Below are 12,836 nucleotides of genomic sequence, written 5' to 3'. Positions count from 1 at the left end.
ATCAAGCTGTTAGTGCTAACACATCATAATACATCATCTGCCTGCAGTTATGAATGATAGCATATCGTAATCAGATATAGGACTGCTATATCTGGTGAAACTTAAGATGGAAAGCATATTTTTTTCCAAGTACTGCACTCACAGTTTGTGGTGTCCATGACGAAAATGTGGATTTTACCACTCGCCTGTGGCAGTTTTGACCCGCTCGACTCTCCGTAGCTCAACAGGAAACGGCAGCGCGGATTACGTATGAATAACATTTCGCGGGAGAATAGCAAAGCTAGCGGCAGGCTGTCTGTCTGCTGTCAACAAGGACGATAACAGTTACTAAATTCACAACGACAATGAGTTTGTGGGTGGACAAATATCGACCGGCTTCCCTCGGGAAGCTCGACTTTCATAAAGAGCAAGCGGCTCAGCTGAAAAACCTGGTAAGAGAAAACAACCCTAATGCATCCTGACTGTGTATTCAGGCTGTGTTAGCATTAGCATCATACTCAATAGCTGCATATAGGCTGCTATCAACAAGTTTCATTTACTTTACCCAGAGACATGATTTACTGTGCTGATTAATCTTGTTGTTAACCCGGTTATTATCACTTAGACAGCAACCTGAGTTAAGTTAGCTTGTTTGTGATAGCAGTGCTCATCATATCAGACTTGTTTTGGGGGTTAACGTGAGATGCGCAATATGTCAGGTCATTTGAGTGCCACCATTGCTAGATTAATCCCACAATCCTTTAACGTAATGTTGCTTACTGGCAAAAGAAAATAACGACACGTGATTGAGATACACTGTCATGTTTACAACACTACACTACTCTGGATAGTCAAGCAAACCAATGTATATAAAGCTCAACCTCTGTCAATGTTTGTTTCAGGTTCAATGTGGCGACTTCCCGCACTTGTTGGTGTACGGTCCATCAGGCGCGGGGAAGAAGACCCGCATCATGTGTCTGCTGAGGGAGCTGTATGGAGCCGGGGTGGAGAAGCTTCGCATAGAGCACCAGACCATCGTGGTGAGAGGGGAAACGATGAAATACACAGCCGCTAGACCCCCTGCCCACAGAGCATAACTGCCTTACAGTACACCATTTCCTCTCCTCTCAGTCTTCATGAGTTCACAATGTGTGATGAAGGTTTAGTTGCATCGCTGTTTTGTGTTTCTTGTCTCCAGGCACCCTCAAAAAAGAAAATTGAGATTAACACAATAGCCAGCAACTACCACTTGGAAGTCAACCCAAGGTAACTTAATGATGAATAAGTAGCTTAGTACATTTACTCAAGTACTGTACTTAATTACAGTACTTGTACTTTAGTATTCCACTTCATTTCAGAGAAATTTGTACTTTTTACTCCATTGCTTTTATTTGACAGCTGTAGTTGTGGGTTACTTTTTAGAAAAAGATTGTAACATTAGGTCTTTATGGTTGAGGTATAGCTTAAAAATGTAATTTCAGTGGGACTTAGTATTTCTGTTCTGTGTCGTACAGTGATGCTGGAAACCAGGACCGTGTGGTGATTCAAGAGCTGATTAAAACTGTGGCTCAGTCTCAGCAGATCCAGTCGAGCACCCAGAGAGAGTTCAAAGGTAGGACAGACATACATCCCTTTAGGGCAGTTTACATTGTGATTGCACGTCCATGTTTTAGAGCAATGGTCATAAAATCTGAGGACTATCCTTCCTCTATTACCTAGCTTTCCCTGATGCCACCTTGTAGCTCTGTGAAGCCATAATATCAGATTGTCTCTCTTGTAGTAATTGGCACACTTTCGTTTTCAGTGGTGTTGCTAACAGAGGTGGACAGACTCACGAAGGATGCCCAGCACGCTTTGCGCCGGACAATGGAAAAGTACATGTCTACCTGCCGTCTCATCCTCTGCTCTACCTCCACCTCCAAAGTCATTGGGCCAATTCGGAGCCGTTGTCTGGCTATCAGAGTTCCTCTGCCGAGCACAGAAGAGGCAAGATGGGGATGCTGTGGTTTAGATTGTAATTAGTAATCAATTGAAAGTAGCATATTAGAATGTCTTACATTTGCTGCATAAGTTAAGTGGCAGCAAAAACAGTTTCACCTTTTTTCCCCCTTGTCTGTGGGTTTTCCTCTTTCCCAGGTCTGTAATGTTCTGACGTCAGTCTGTAAAAAGGAGGGTCTGCTCCTCCCACCTGAGCTGGCAAAACAAATCACTGAGAAGTCTGGTCGCAACCTTCGCAAAGCCCTTTTGATGTGCGAGGCATGCAGAGTGCAGCAGTAAGTTGTCACAAAAGGTATTATTGTTCCTCCACAGCGCTATCCGCGGATTAGTATGGAATATAAATGAAAGGTGTCTGCTGTATTTAGCATGTGTTCATCTTTTCAGGTATCCATTCTCAGTGGACCAAGACGTCCCACAGACGGACTGGGAGGTCTACCTCAGAGAAACCGCTAATGCCATCGTCAGTCAGCAGAGCCCTCAGAGGTAGGACAGGCAAAGAGAGAGAGAAGAGGTTTAGTTGGTTCTGATAGCGACTAAAGAAATCAGATATTTTAATGCTGAGTCCCCTTCTGTCTCTGTTCCAGGTTGTTGGAGGTTCGAGCCAGGCTGTACGAGCTGCTGACTCACTGCATCCCACCTGAGATCATTATGAAGGTATCTCATCTCTCATCAAAGTGTTAAAACGGTTTGCAGTAATCTTTAAGGTAATGAGAATACATTTTCCTTGTCCAATCCTCTAACAGAGTCTGGTAACAGAGCTGCTGAGTAACTGCGATGGTCAGCTGAAGACTGAGGTGGCCCACATGGCAGCCTTCTACGAACACAGACTGCAGCTGGGCAACAAAGCTATCTACCACCTTGAGGCCTTCACCGCCAAGTTCATGGCCATCTACAAGAAGTTCATGGAAGACGGTCTGGATGCCATGATGTTTTGACTCTGAGGGGACTGAAATACAGATACTTCACTTGACAGGAGTTCAACAGCCCTCATTAATTATCTGATATCTTGCTTTTTTGCCCCAACAAGACTTTCAGTCGACTTGATAAAGCATATTGGTGACACTGACTCAACTCGCCCCAGAATGAATCTTCATAGTCTTGCAGGTTGTGGCTTTTTGCCCAAAACCTCAGCACTGTACACAGTTTGTAAACCTTGAACTGTTGCTCTAGTGGTGTAAAATAATACAAACAGAGCTGTTACAACAGTGACAGTAGCAGGCAATGATTTGTATTAAAAATATACTGCAAGGACGAGATATCTACATCAGAACATTACAATAAATTGCTTTGTTTACATGTTAAAAGTCTGGTGTTGCTCAATCGATATAAGCAAATGTGGATTTTGTTACCATAAACAGAGATAACAGAATCCTTGCTATAACGCCATCTGGAATCATGATAGCGAGCTTGATGAACTAATTTGGTGACTGAGACCTTTTGATCCAGTCACATACAGTAAACTTGTATATAAATAGTCTGTGGAGCTTCCTTTGTTATTCAGGTACTCCATAGTCGCTTCTCTTGTCCTATTTACTCGTTTTGTCTTAGAGCTGGGGTGGATGAAAGGTTAAGCCTGGAAATGATAATATAAATCAATATTCTAAAGACAAATTGAGATGCATTCAAGTCTTCATAACATGATCTAAAAGTATCAAGTATTTTGTGGCATTTATGGGTTTATCAACCGTAAAAGGTGCCTAGCAGCTTTTGTAACACATTTACACCAACTTTACTTAACATTTATTAACAAATGTAACACCGAAAATGTGAAGATGATCACTGACCACTCATTATTCAGACTTGATTTAATATACAGGTCAAAAGAAGTACCATAAATTAGGGTTGTAAAGTAAAACAGTACGCTCAGCTTCAGTCATTTATAAAAAAAATAATAATAATCCTTCAGTAACACTCCTTGTGTCTCTTGGCTGTGTAGTAGATAATGAGGCCCAGGGTGATCAGCACCCCTGAACCTACCAGAGTCAGGAAGCCCACCACAGGCCTCTTAACCAGCACATGGCAGCCTAGGCAGGGCTGAGGCATGCTGGGACACTGCTGTGGCGCAGCTCCCTGAATGGGGAAGCCGTTGTGCTGGATGATGTTGCGATAGTTGGAGAGAGAGGCCTTGACGATGACCTCCTCGTGGACGTGGCCGTACAGGCCGAACCCGGGGTCCCTTTGGTCGCTCAGGGCGTAAGCGAAGTAACCCTTCAGGTTCACGCCGTCCAGAGTGTACGCTGAGGAGGGAACAAGTGAGAGATTCATTCTCAAACTTCAAGATTGACTTACATTTCCATGTATGTGCATGAGAAGGTGAGGTGGTGAGCTGGGTGTGTGACAGGAGAAAAAAGGTAACATTTTACTCTTAATCCCCCCCTCTCTATCAACTGTACGTAGTATTGTGTACACTGTGAAACACAATTTCAACAACTTACAACAACTTTTATAACGCAAAACACCCAATTTATGCCACTAGTTTAAAAAGATTCTCATTATCATGACATGTAATTTAAAATGATTTTCAGACATTTCTGTTTATGGAAAATGTCTCATAATTGCTCAATTACACAAAGTCATATGTTAACCATGTTACAGTTATAAGAACTATATTGTTTGTACTTTTCCTGGCCTGAATCAGCTTTCATAAAAGTTCTCCTCTCGCCATAAATATACAAACATGTAGCCTGATAACTCATATTTAGCTTGAACAAGATTTCATAAAGCACGCAACATAAAAAAAAGGAAAAAAGAATAAATTCCTCATATGTCATGGTTGATGTATTTCAGACTTAATTTGTAGTGTAAACATCTCTCTACACACTGTTTTTCTGTTGATTGCTACCACTTAGTGGTGACAGAGCGCACTGCAACATACAATAACACGATATCATAGCCAGCCAAGGTCTTCACTGAGTGTAACCCAATAAACTTTACAAGGACAGGCAACTGGATAGCAAGTAACCTTGACTCAACAGTTTAGCGTAGAGTGGGTGCATCTCTGTTGGTATTTTTGTGTGTGTGTATCTGAGTCAGCCGACTATTCAGGGGTCAGTGACCCACATACCTGTCTAATAATTAAGCTCTACAGAGGCCAGTGAGGGGAAAAACTTCAATCACCTCTGAACGATAGATCACTCAGTACACAAATGCAGTGATAACAATATTCAGCTCATTGCATTAATCCTATAAAACCTCAACAGCAAGCTGTGGCCTCACCTTTCAGCGCCTCATTGATGTAGTTATACAGGTAGTAGACTCTCAGGCTGTCTTTGAAGCGGGCTGGGTCTTCTTCAACCCCGTTAGCCATCACATAGACAGGTACATCACAGTAGTGCTCCCTCACCTTTAACAGCAGGTGAGCGATGTCAGTTTTTATCTCTGTCAAGGTTCTTCTATCAAAGTTTATCACAATGAAACAACAATTCATCCACTTGGTATGAGGCCACATGTCGGTAATGTCTAATATTATCCATAAGCTTCATTTGCAACGAAATTTTAAAGCTCACCTCCAGAAATGTTTGAAGACATTTAAAAAAGAATCTGCTTCAAACAATAATGTGTGTCTGGTATCGTTATTCCATTTAAAATTTACAATAACCTGGTTAAGAGTTCTTAAAGTTACAGCTACATCTTCTCCCTCATTGAAAAAATGCGAAATCTATGAATTTGCAACTATTGTTCATTGTTAAAGTTTAACTGCTGGACACCAGATGTCTGATGTCTCACCCAGTTGAGGGCTTTCCTCAGGCCCCAGGGCACAACAGGCCTCGGGGACATGATCCACGTGGTGTCTATCATGTGTTGGACCTCTAGCACGGCTGTGTAGGTGTACCTGCAGACACGGAGATGATACAGAAGCTGTGTATCATTAAAAAAAAAAACATTCTCATTATGGGTTGTAATCTCATGCCTTTAAAATGCTGGAGGTGCTGCACAGGGACATTCATTACATGTCATACTCGTCTCTCTCCCCTTGTTTCTTATTTGTATGTCTTGTCAATATCAAAATATAGGCAAAATCATTTTTATCTTACGAGTCTTCCTTGGCATGTGTCACCAACTTGGTACTGAAGTGACTAATGGCAAAGAAGTCATATGTCCCTTTAACCAACTGTCTGTCCTCCTCATTGAACACAGGCAGGCTGTGGAAACACACAGAAAAGATGGCTTTTTATATAGGAGATGATAGAACAGTGGTATTTAAGAAGTACAAGTTAGTAGTTTTGGCTCAGTACATCAAACTACAGAGCCTAGATGATCTGTAATGCTGTATCCTATAGCTAACAACCTGACTGTATTGAAGTATGAAATATGAATTAAGTATTTGTACTCGAGTGAGTAGAGCTGACGCAGCCAGCTCCTCATTCCCAGAGGATAGTCCCCACTGCCAAAGATCGGCTCTGCAAACCAGCCAACGCAGAAGTCTAAAACCCTTTTAGCTGGTTCCACGTCTTCACGGCTGAACGAAAACGCTGGTTCCACCCAGTCCATGTGCAGAGCCAGAGACACCTGGGACATGACACAGAACACAGCAGCACATCTGTGATCACCTATAAATGAAATGAAATCCTCAAGGAGGCGTTGCGTTTTACATGACTTCCATCAGAAAGACCAACTTATTTGGAATAAACAGAAGTAGCACAAGCAGCAAGATCCGACAAGTGTAAACAGACAAAAAAACGAAGTCTTACGCACAAAAAAGACGTCGCTGTACAGGCAAAAGCTGTCCGTGTGAATGTGAAATGATTGGTGGAAACTGACATGCAAGAACGAAACAGCAAAGACTGCTTAATGCAACAAATGTTTCGAAAATAAAAACAGGATCTTGCAGACTTCTTTAGGTGCAACATTTAGACAGACATGTACGAACACGTAAACATTAAAAAACACAATTTACATATTTAATAAACATATTCGAATAAATGCAATAAAGAAATTCCTCTGAGACATTATCAATCATTATCAATCATTATCAACACCGCAGTCCAACTGACCTGTCCCCCCTGTGCGTGTCTGAACTCGCGGTCGTAAGCGTGCCAGGCCAGAGCGTGTGCCCGCAGCATCTGATGACCCTCCTGGTAGCTCACCATCTCATCGTTGGGCTCATTCAGGGTGATCCACATCTTCACGTGGGCACCTAGTTCCCTGTAACAAAGTCTGGCATAGTCTGCGAACGCCTCTGGAGTCTCCCTGAGGAAAAACGTCAAATGCGGACATTCTCTTTACGCACTGATTGCATTTCTATCTGGCACGTGGTAGTTTTGATTGTATCATGACATTTTTTTTATATTTAAAGTCATCGCAATATATATATAAAAAAACATGTATTACAAAATACTGTTAACCTGACACACACTCATACACCCTCATGTGAGGAAATATATGATGACTGATAAATTAAGATGAATCGTATTTGCATTTGTTTCAACAAAAACTAAATGTCGTGCCAATAAAGATGAAAATGTCAATACTTCAGATTGTTCCATTATCAACGACGTTACAAATATTGTGATTACTGGGTTTAGTGGTATCTCTTTATTACAGGAAGAGGGAAGATGACGCCGCGGCAGCAAGTGATAAAGGATGGCTTCATGTCGATGGCAACAAGGACAGACTGTTCCTGGGAACATCGCTGCATGTTTACTTTTACATCACAACACTCTGTAAATTATCGGAAACTGTAATAAACCATACCTGATACAGATGGAGGTTTATAAGTTCTGTGTTTGGAGCAGATTCCCGAGTTCTAACGCTCATGAGGCTTGCTCAGCATTCATGTAAATGATTTCGAATTTAAATTCAAATGAGAAACTGGCCTTTAAAGAGGAGTAGTGAGAACAGGGGAGTGTTGGAAAACCCTTTGCCCTGCTGAAGCATTCCCTGAGCTTCATCCTTGACCATATTTCCTGCCGGCCTCTGTCCTCTAAAGAAGCCACGAGAGCTTTTCTCCTCCTTCAGGTATCAACTATCATGAAACCTGCTGGATTTAAAAGAGCTTTAACCCCAGGAATCCTCGCTGTATCTCACCTGTTCAGCCACTTGTTGGCGGTGTCCAGCGGGGCCGGCAGGCTGCTGCGCTGCCGTGTGTGGTGCCACAGGGTGACCACAGGCGTGACTTTGGCCTGCAGCAGCTGGTGGGTGAAGCAGCGATAGTAGCCCAGCAGAGTGGTGTTGGGATGACCCACGTCACCTGTAGGCACCAGAGCTGACCAGTTGAGGGAGAAGTGGAAGTGATTTACCCCCACCTGCTGGATTTCCTCCACCTAAAGAGAGGGAGGAGGATAACACACATTCAGATCTATTGAAAATGATACCTTTCTAATACGAAAGCTCATTGCTGGGGCAATACTCTTTACAAGTACATTTACAGTACAGTACAGTTACAGTTCTTTCACAACAGCAAGTCTTATTGACAAGTGCTTCAGATCAAAAACATCAAAAAATTCTTGCACACTGTCGATTGTTTATAGGCTATTCATTTTATTAGGACCTTTCTGTCCTCTGACTGTCACTTGTAAATATGTACAACAAGTGACTTTAGTTATTTGGCATTTCAGAGTTACTTTGAAGCTGCAACAAGGACATGACTTCAAATGTCTCCAAATGTGTTTACTAAATAATAATAATTTGGTTTCCTGGTCTGGGTATTGTGCACTCACTGTCACACTGTCATGGCTCACTGCAACTGATCCATCAGTCAAGTTATTAGTAACACCTGTGTTTTTCCTAGTAATCAAAATAGCTGCTGTGAAAAAGGCCTATAGTGAATTAAAAGGTACACTGGGGTCCATAATGTTGTGTTATGAAATTGTTCTCTTCCTCTACCTCTATTTATTCATTTTGGTGTGTGTGTGTAAAGCTGAGATAAATGATGGACTGGTAGGAGGACCTACCTGTTGGCGGATGGTGGCGTAATCAGCGCAGTGTGCGGTTCGGCGTAAAGGTGGCGCGCTGAAGCCTTCCTGCCTTATCAGCTCTCCGTTGTTGGAGATGTTCCACAAGTAAACACTGGGGTCTGCAAACTGACTGGGCGTGGTCTCCACCTATGACATTGGAGACAAAGAGAAGAAACACACCAATGTAAACATGCACTCGCTCGCCCTCTCACGCTGCGTTTACTTAATACACACAAATGGGGCAAATGGATAATAACAGTTGGTCCTGTGCTGTTTAGCTCCGCTGGCAGACGTGAGAGTTTGTGGTTTATGATTAAGAGATGATTCATCGCAGCGGCTGTTTCCGAGCTGGACTTTCACCATGAAAACTGCAAGTTCAAAATAATGAGATGAACATGGTGAACCTAAAGAGGAATTGCAGCTACTTTCAATTTCCTTTCTCGCAAAAAAAGAATAATAATCGGACTTCTAACTGTCCAATAGAGCTGGGAGTTAAATATAAAGGAGCACACAAAGTTGATGTCCGAAATGAACAAGTGTTTTTTGCTTTTTGCAGAGTTAACAAAACGTCACAGTGAGGTTTATACTGAATCTCTGAAGCAAAGCTAATGCATTGTTAATGTTTTTCCTACATTGTTAAAGTTCATCTATTTCTGAGGAAGTATTTGTGTTTCATTCATTATCGGACCTCTGCCCCTTTAGCACATTTGACCCTCCACAACTCACACACACACACACACACAAACACATATACCTGTATGGAGTTGGCAGATACCCCCCAGGCAAAATCACAAGGGAAGACTCCTTGTGCTGGTCTGTTCTCTGGAAGTTCTGGGAAACCGTTCCTCTGGATGACGTTTCTTTAGGAACAATGAATAATCATCCCTTCAGGAGGTGCCGAGCTGAGAGTGAAAACTATTTCCATAAGGCAGCATTACAGTTTTAGCAAAAAAGCCCTTTAAAAGACTAAATCTGCAATCTCCATCTGCACCAAAACAATATTCTTATGATATGATACTCCACTGGTGAAATCTATATCTGGGGTGGAAATTATTGGACAAAATCAACACACATCTGCACAAATTTGAATACTGTGCATCATCACACGTACCTGTAAAAGGTGGCAGATGTCTTTGGTTCCCTCTTCATGTCAGGGGTGTTGAAGTCAACATAGTAAAGTCCCCGTCGTATCCCATATTCCCTGTGCCACTCGAAGCCGTCTATCAGAGACCAGGCTGTGTACCCAATCACATTCACTCTATCTATGACGATTGCTGTGAGGCAAACGCAGACAGATGGACGGCCCAGATTTAAGTCTCTTCTTTCAGTTTCATGTAAAATGGTTGATGCTCATGTCAGAAATGTTTTTGGTTCAAAAATGTACAAATGTGGCTCTTCATGCTGTTGTGGTGAATGTATGACATCATTACTCACATTTTAGTGCCTCTGCGATGAACCTCTTGAGGTAGTACATGTGTTTTGGGTCTTTTGTCTTGGTATTGCCGAGGACGTACCTGTGATGAGCAGCAGTGAAAACAGGATGTTCCACAACACAGCAAACACCAGAATGACACACAAGAACATCAAAAACAAATCAACACAACACGTAAACTCACCAACCACTCTGCACCACAAAGATGGGCGGCTTGTTGTACTCTGCGTTGACCCAGTAGAGCAGCATCCTCAGGTCCAGATCCTCCTGCTGCCCAAACTTCAGGCTGTCGTTGATGAGCTGGAAGCTCAGGGCTGCCCCGTGAGAGAGGGCGAAGAAGTCTGCTGTCCCCCTCACCTGCTCCCTCTCCTCCCGGGTGAAGGAGGGCAGCCGCGAGCCCAGCCTCGCCTTCATGCAGGGAGGGTAGTCTCCGTCCGTGAACAGTGGCCGGGCGAACCAGCCCAGGACGTGGTCCAGGGAGCACTGGCACTCTCGCAGGCTTTCCAGGCGGGTGCGGCTGGGCTTGATCCAGTGAGAGGCCAGCGCCATGGACAGCTTGCCCTGCTGACGGGGTCGGTAGTGGCGGTCGTAGAGATGCCATGCAGCTGCATGAGCCTGGAGGAGAAACGGACAGACAGACAGAGAAATGATGGGCATGGGATGGTAGGTATAAAACGATGACAGAAAGAGAAGGAGAAGGGAGAGAGGAACAACAGGAAGAAAATTCATTTAACTGTTTATGAAGTAGTTTGTCGTGGCTCTATCTACTAAAATACTGCTTACACCTTAATGGAACTGTCATAACAATACTTTACCTTTGATACTTTAAATACATCTTGACATACATCTAAACACGTCTTCCACCACAGAACACCGTAAAAACACTAACGATCAAATATAGGAATCAAACATTGGCTAAAAGGGGAGGTTTACAGCTAAAAACAAGAGAGTTATTATGATCTTGTCAAGCTTTTACCCGGCACTCACCTTGAGGAGATTGTGTCCAACCCGGAACGGGAGATCAGGGTCGTTCTTTATCCCGGGAGCGACCACTCCGGTGCCGTACCCGTGCCGCGCCACCACAAACGGGTTATCAATGGTGATCCAGTACTTCACATCATCCCCGAAAGTCTGGAAACAGAAATCAGCGTAGTCCTTGAAAATCCCCACAAGCTCCGGGTTGCTCCAGCCGCCGAGGGTCTGCTGGAGGTGATCGGGCAGGTCCCAGTGGTAGAGAGTGACCACCGGCTGCACGCGGACCTCCTTCAGCCTCTTGATGAGGCTCCGGTAGTAGTTGGTGCCGATTTCGTTGTAACTCCCGCGGGTGCCATTGGGAAATATCCTGGACCAGGACAGGGAGAACCTGTAGTGGCTGACCCCGAGCTGCCTGATGGCTCGGATGTCGGCGTGGATGTTGTGATAGCTGTCGCTGCCGACGTCCCCGGTGGCCATCCGGTTCCCACCGCGCGTAAAGGTGTCCCAGATGGAGAGCCCCTTGCCGTCCTTCTCAAACGCGCCCTCCACCTGGTACGCCGCCGTGCCCACCGCCCATATGAAGTCTTTGGGGAAGGTGTGGTAGAGGAAAGCCTTGTCTCCTGGATAGGGCAGTTTACTGAAACGCCTCCACGTTTTCAAACCAGCGTTGGGCTTTGCGGCCGCAGAGGTGAAGGCGAGAAATGTCGAAAGGGCGAGCAAAGCACTCATGGCGCCTGTCGACTCTGGCTTCGGGTGTCCAGTTTTTGGCTCTAATCTTCATTTGACCATGCTCGGAGGCGTTCAGAGACCAAACAGCGGGCTGTGGAGTGCAGCCAGCCAGCTGTGAACCCACCACACGCCGCCTCTCCAAATCTATCAATTATTAGCCAAAGTACCTGACGCACCAAGGTCTCCAGGCACAACATGATGTTAAGAGGTCCAAATGATCAATCTTTTGCAAAGCAGGGACACATTAGTTTCAGCAGTAACTGAAGGGACACACGACGAGTGCTTCTGGTAAAGTCATTTCGGGTTTTTTTCAGTTTAAGTGAGGCCTCAGTTTAGCTTTTTCTTCAAAATGAGCAGTTTGTACCTGAATCTGATGAGAACCTGCAGAGGACTGAACAGGAGAGTGACCCAGGTGCAACAGCCTTAATGTGATCTCAGTAACGGCGCCATTATCATACATCCTCCGCAGGCAGATCATCTCATAATTCCGTTTAAATGTCACATGTCAAGAGCACAAAACACTCATCTACATTTCTCACCGGATCAAGTGCAGTCAAGAGCGCGTGCAGGAAGAGGGTGATGGGGCGGGGGGGGGGGGGGGGGGGGTATGCAAACAGCAGAGTCAGTGCACCCTGCTGCACCATGGTCATATTACTTCCTTATCTTCCTGTGTTCAGCTGGTTGCTTGGAAACTCGGCTTACTGCTGGCCATCTTGGTCCATATGGTACCTGCATAAATATCTGTTGGATGGTGTGTGTGTGTGTGTGTGTGTATGTGTGTGTGTGTGTGTGTGTCAGCTCTCAGTTGGAGGCGTGATATGCCGGGT

The 12,836-nt window shown here is 44.3% G+C and overlaps 2 protein-coding genes across 2 annotated transcripts; one reads left to right on the top strand and one right to left on the bottom strand.

Annotated features, from left to right (window-relative positions):
- The first annotated feature begins 311 nt into the window (after window positions 1–311).
- Window positions 312–3,275, top strand: rfc3 (replication factor C (activator 1) 3). Its single transcript, XM_070917581.1, has 9 exons — window positions 312–431; window positions 882–1,019; window positions 1,178–1,245; window positions 1,494–1,591; window positions 1,784–1,965; window positions 2,116–2,252; window positions 2,362–2,460; window positions 2,562–2,631; window positions 2,721–3,275. The coding sequence occupies exons 1-9, from the start codon at window positions 345–347 to the stop codon at window positions 2,910–2,912; spliced, it is 1,071 nt and encodes a 356-aa protein (XP_070773682.1). The 5' UTR covers window positions 312–344; the 3' UTR covers window positions 2,913–3,275.
- A 604-nt stretch (window positions 3,276–3,879) lies between these two features.
- On the bottom strand, window positions 3,880–12,009 carry kl (klotho). Its single transcript, XM_070917473.1, has 13 exons — window positions 11,293–12,009; window positions 10,490–10,920; window positions 10,308–10,387; window positions 9,985–10,147; window positions 9,628–9,733; window positions 8,871–9,020; window positions 8,005–8,240; window positions 6,972–7,167; window positions 6,308–6,486; window positions 6,012–6,119; window positions 5,704–5,809; window positions 5,194–5,320; window positions 3,880–4,214 (listed from the first exon to the last, which is right to left on the bottom strand). The coding sequence occupies exons 1-13, from the start codon at window positions 12,007–12,009 to the stop codon at window positions 3,880–3,882; spliced, it is 2,934 nt and encodes a 977-aa protein (XP_070773574.1).
- Between the last annotated feature and the right edge of the window lie 827 nt (window positions 12,010–12,836).

The sequence above is a fragment of the Enoplosus armatus genome, chromosome 13 (assembly GCF_043641665.1).
Source record: "Enoplosus armatus isolate fEnoArm2 chromosome 13, fEnoArm2.hap1, whole genome shotgun sequence".
Classification (NCBI taxonomy): Eukaryota; Metazoa; Chordata; class Actinopteri; order Centrarchiformes; family Enoplosidae; genus Enoplosus; species Enoplosus armatus.
The sequence above is the reverse complement of the archived record's forward strand: the minus strand, read 5'-3'. Positions and strand labels throughout refer to the sequence as shown.

Excerpts from the sequence above, each read along its gene's own strand:
- kl (XM_070917473.1), bottom strand. The coding sequence starts at position 12,009 with ATGAGTGCTTTGCTCGCCCTTTCGACATTTCTCGCCTTCACCTCTGCG. Across the intron at positions 7,168-8,004 it reads GCCAACAAGTGGCTGAACAG|GGAGACTCCAGAGGCGTTCG; the intron begins GTGAGATACAGC and ends GTTTTTCCTCAG. Across the intron at positions 6,487-6,971 it reads GACACGCACAGGGGGGACAG|GTGTCTCTGGCTCTGCACAT; the intron begins GTCAGTTGGACT and ends GTCATGTCCCAG.
- rfc3 (XM_070917581.1), top strand. The coding sequence starts at position 345 with ATGAGTTTGTGGGTGGACAAATATCGACCGGCTTCCCTCGGGAAGCTC. Across the intron at positions 2,253-2,361 it reads GAGGCATGCAGAGTGCAGCA|GTATCCATTCTCAGTGGACC; the intron begins GTAAGTTGTCAC and ends TCATCTTTTCAG. Across the intron at positions 2,632-2,720 it reads CACCTGAGATCATTATGAAG|AGTCTGGTAACAGAGCTGCT; the intron begins GTATCTCATCTC and ends ATCCTCTAACAG.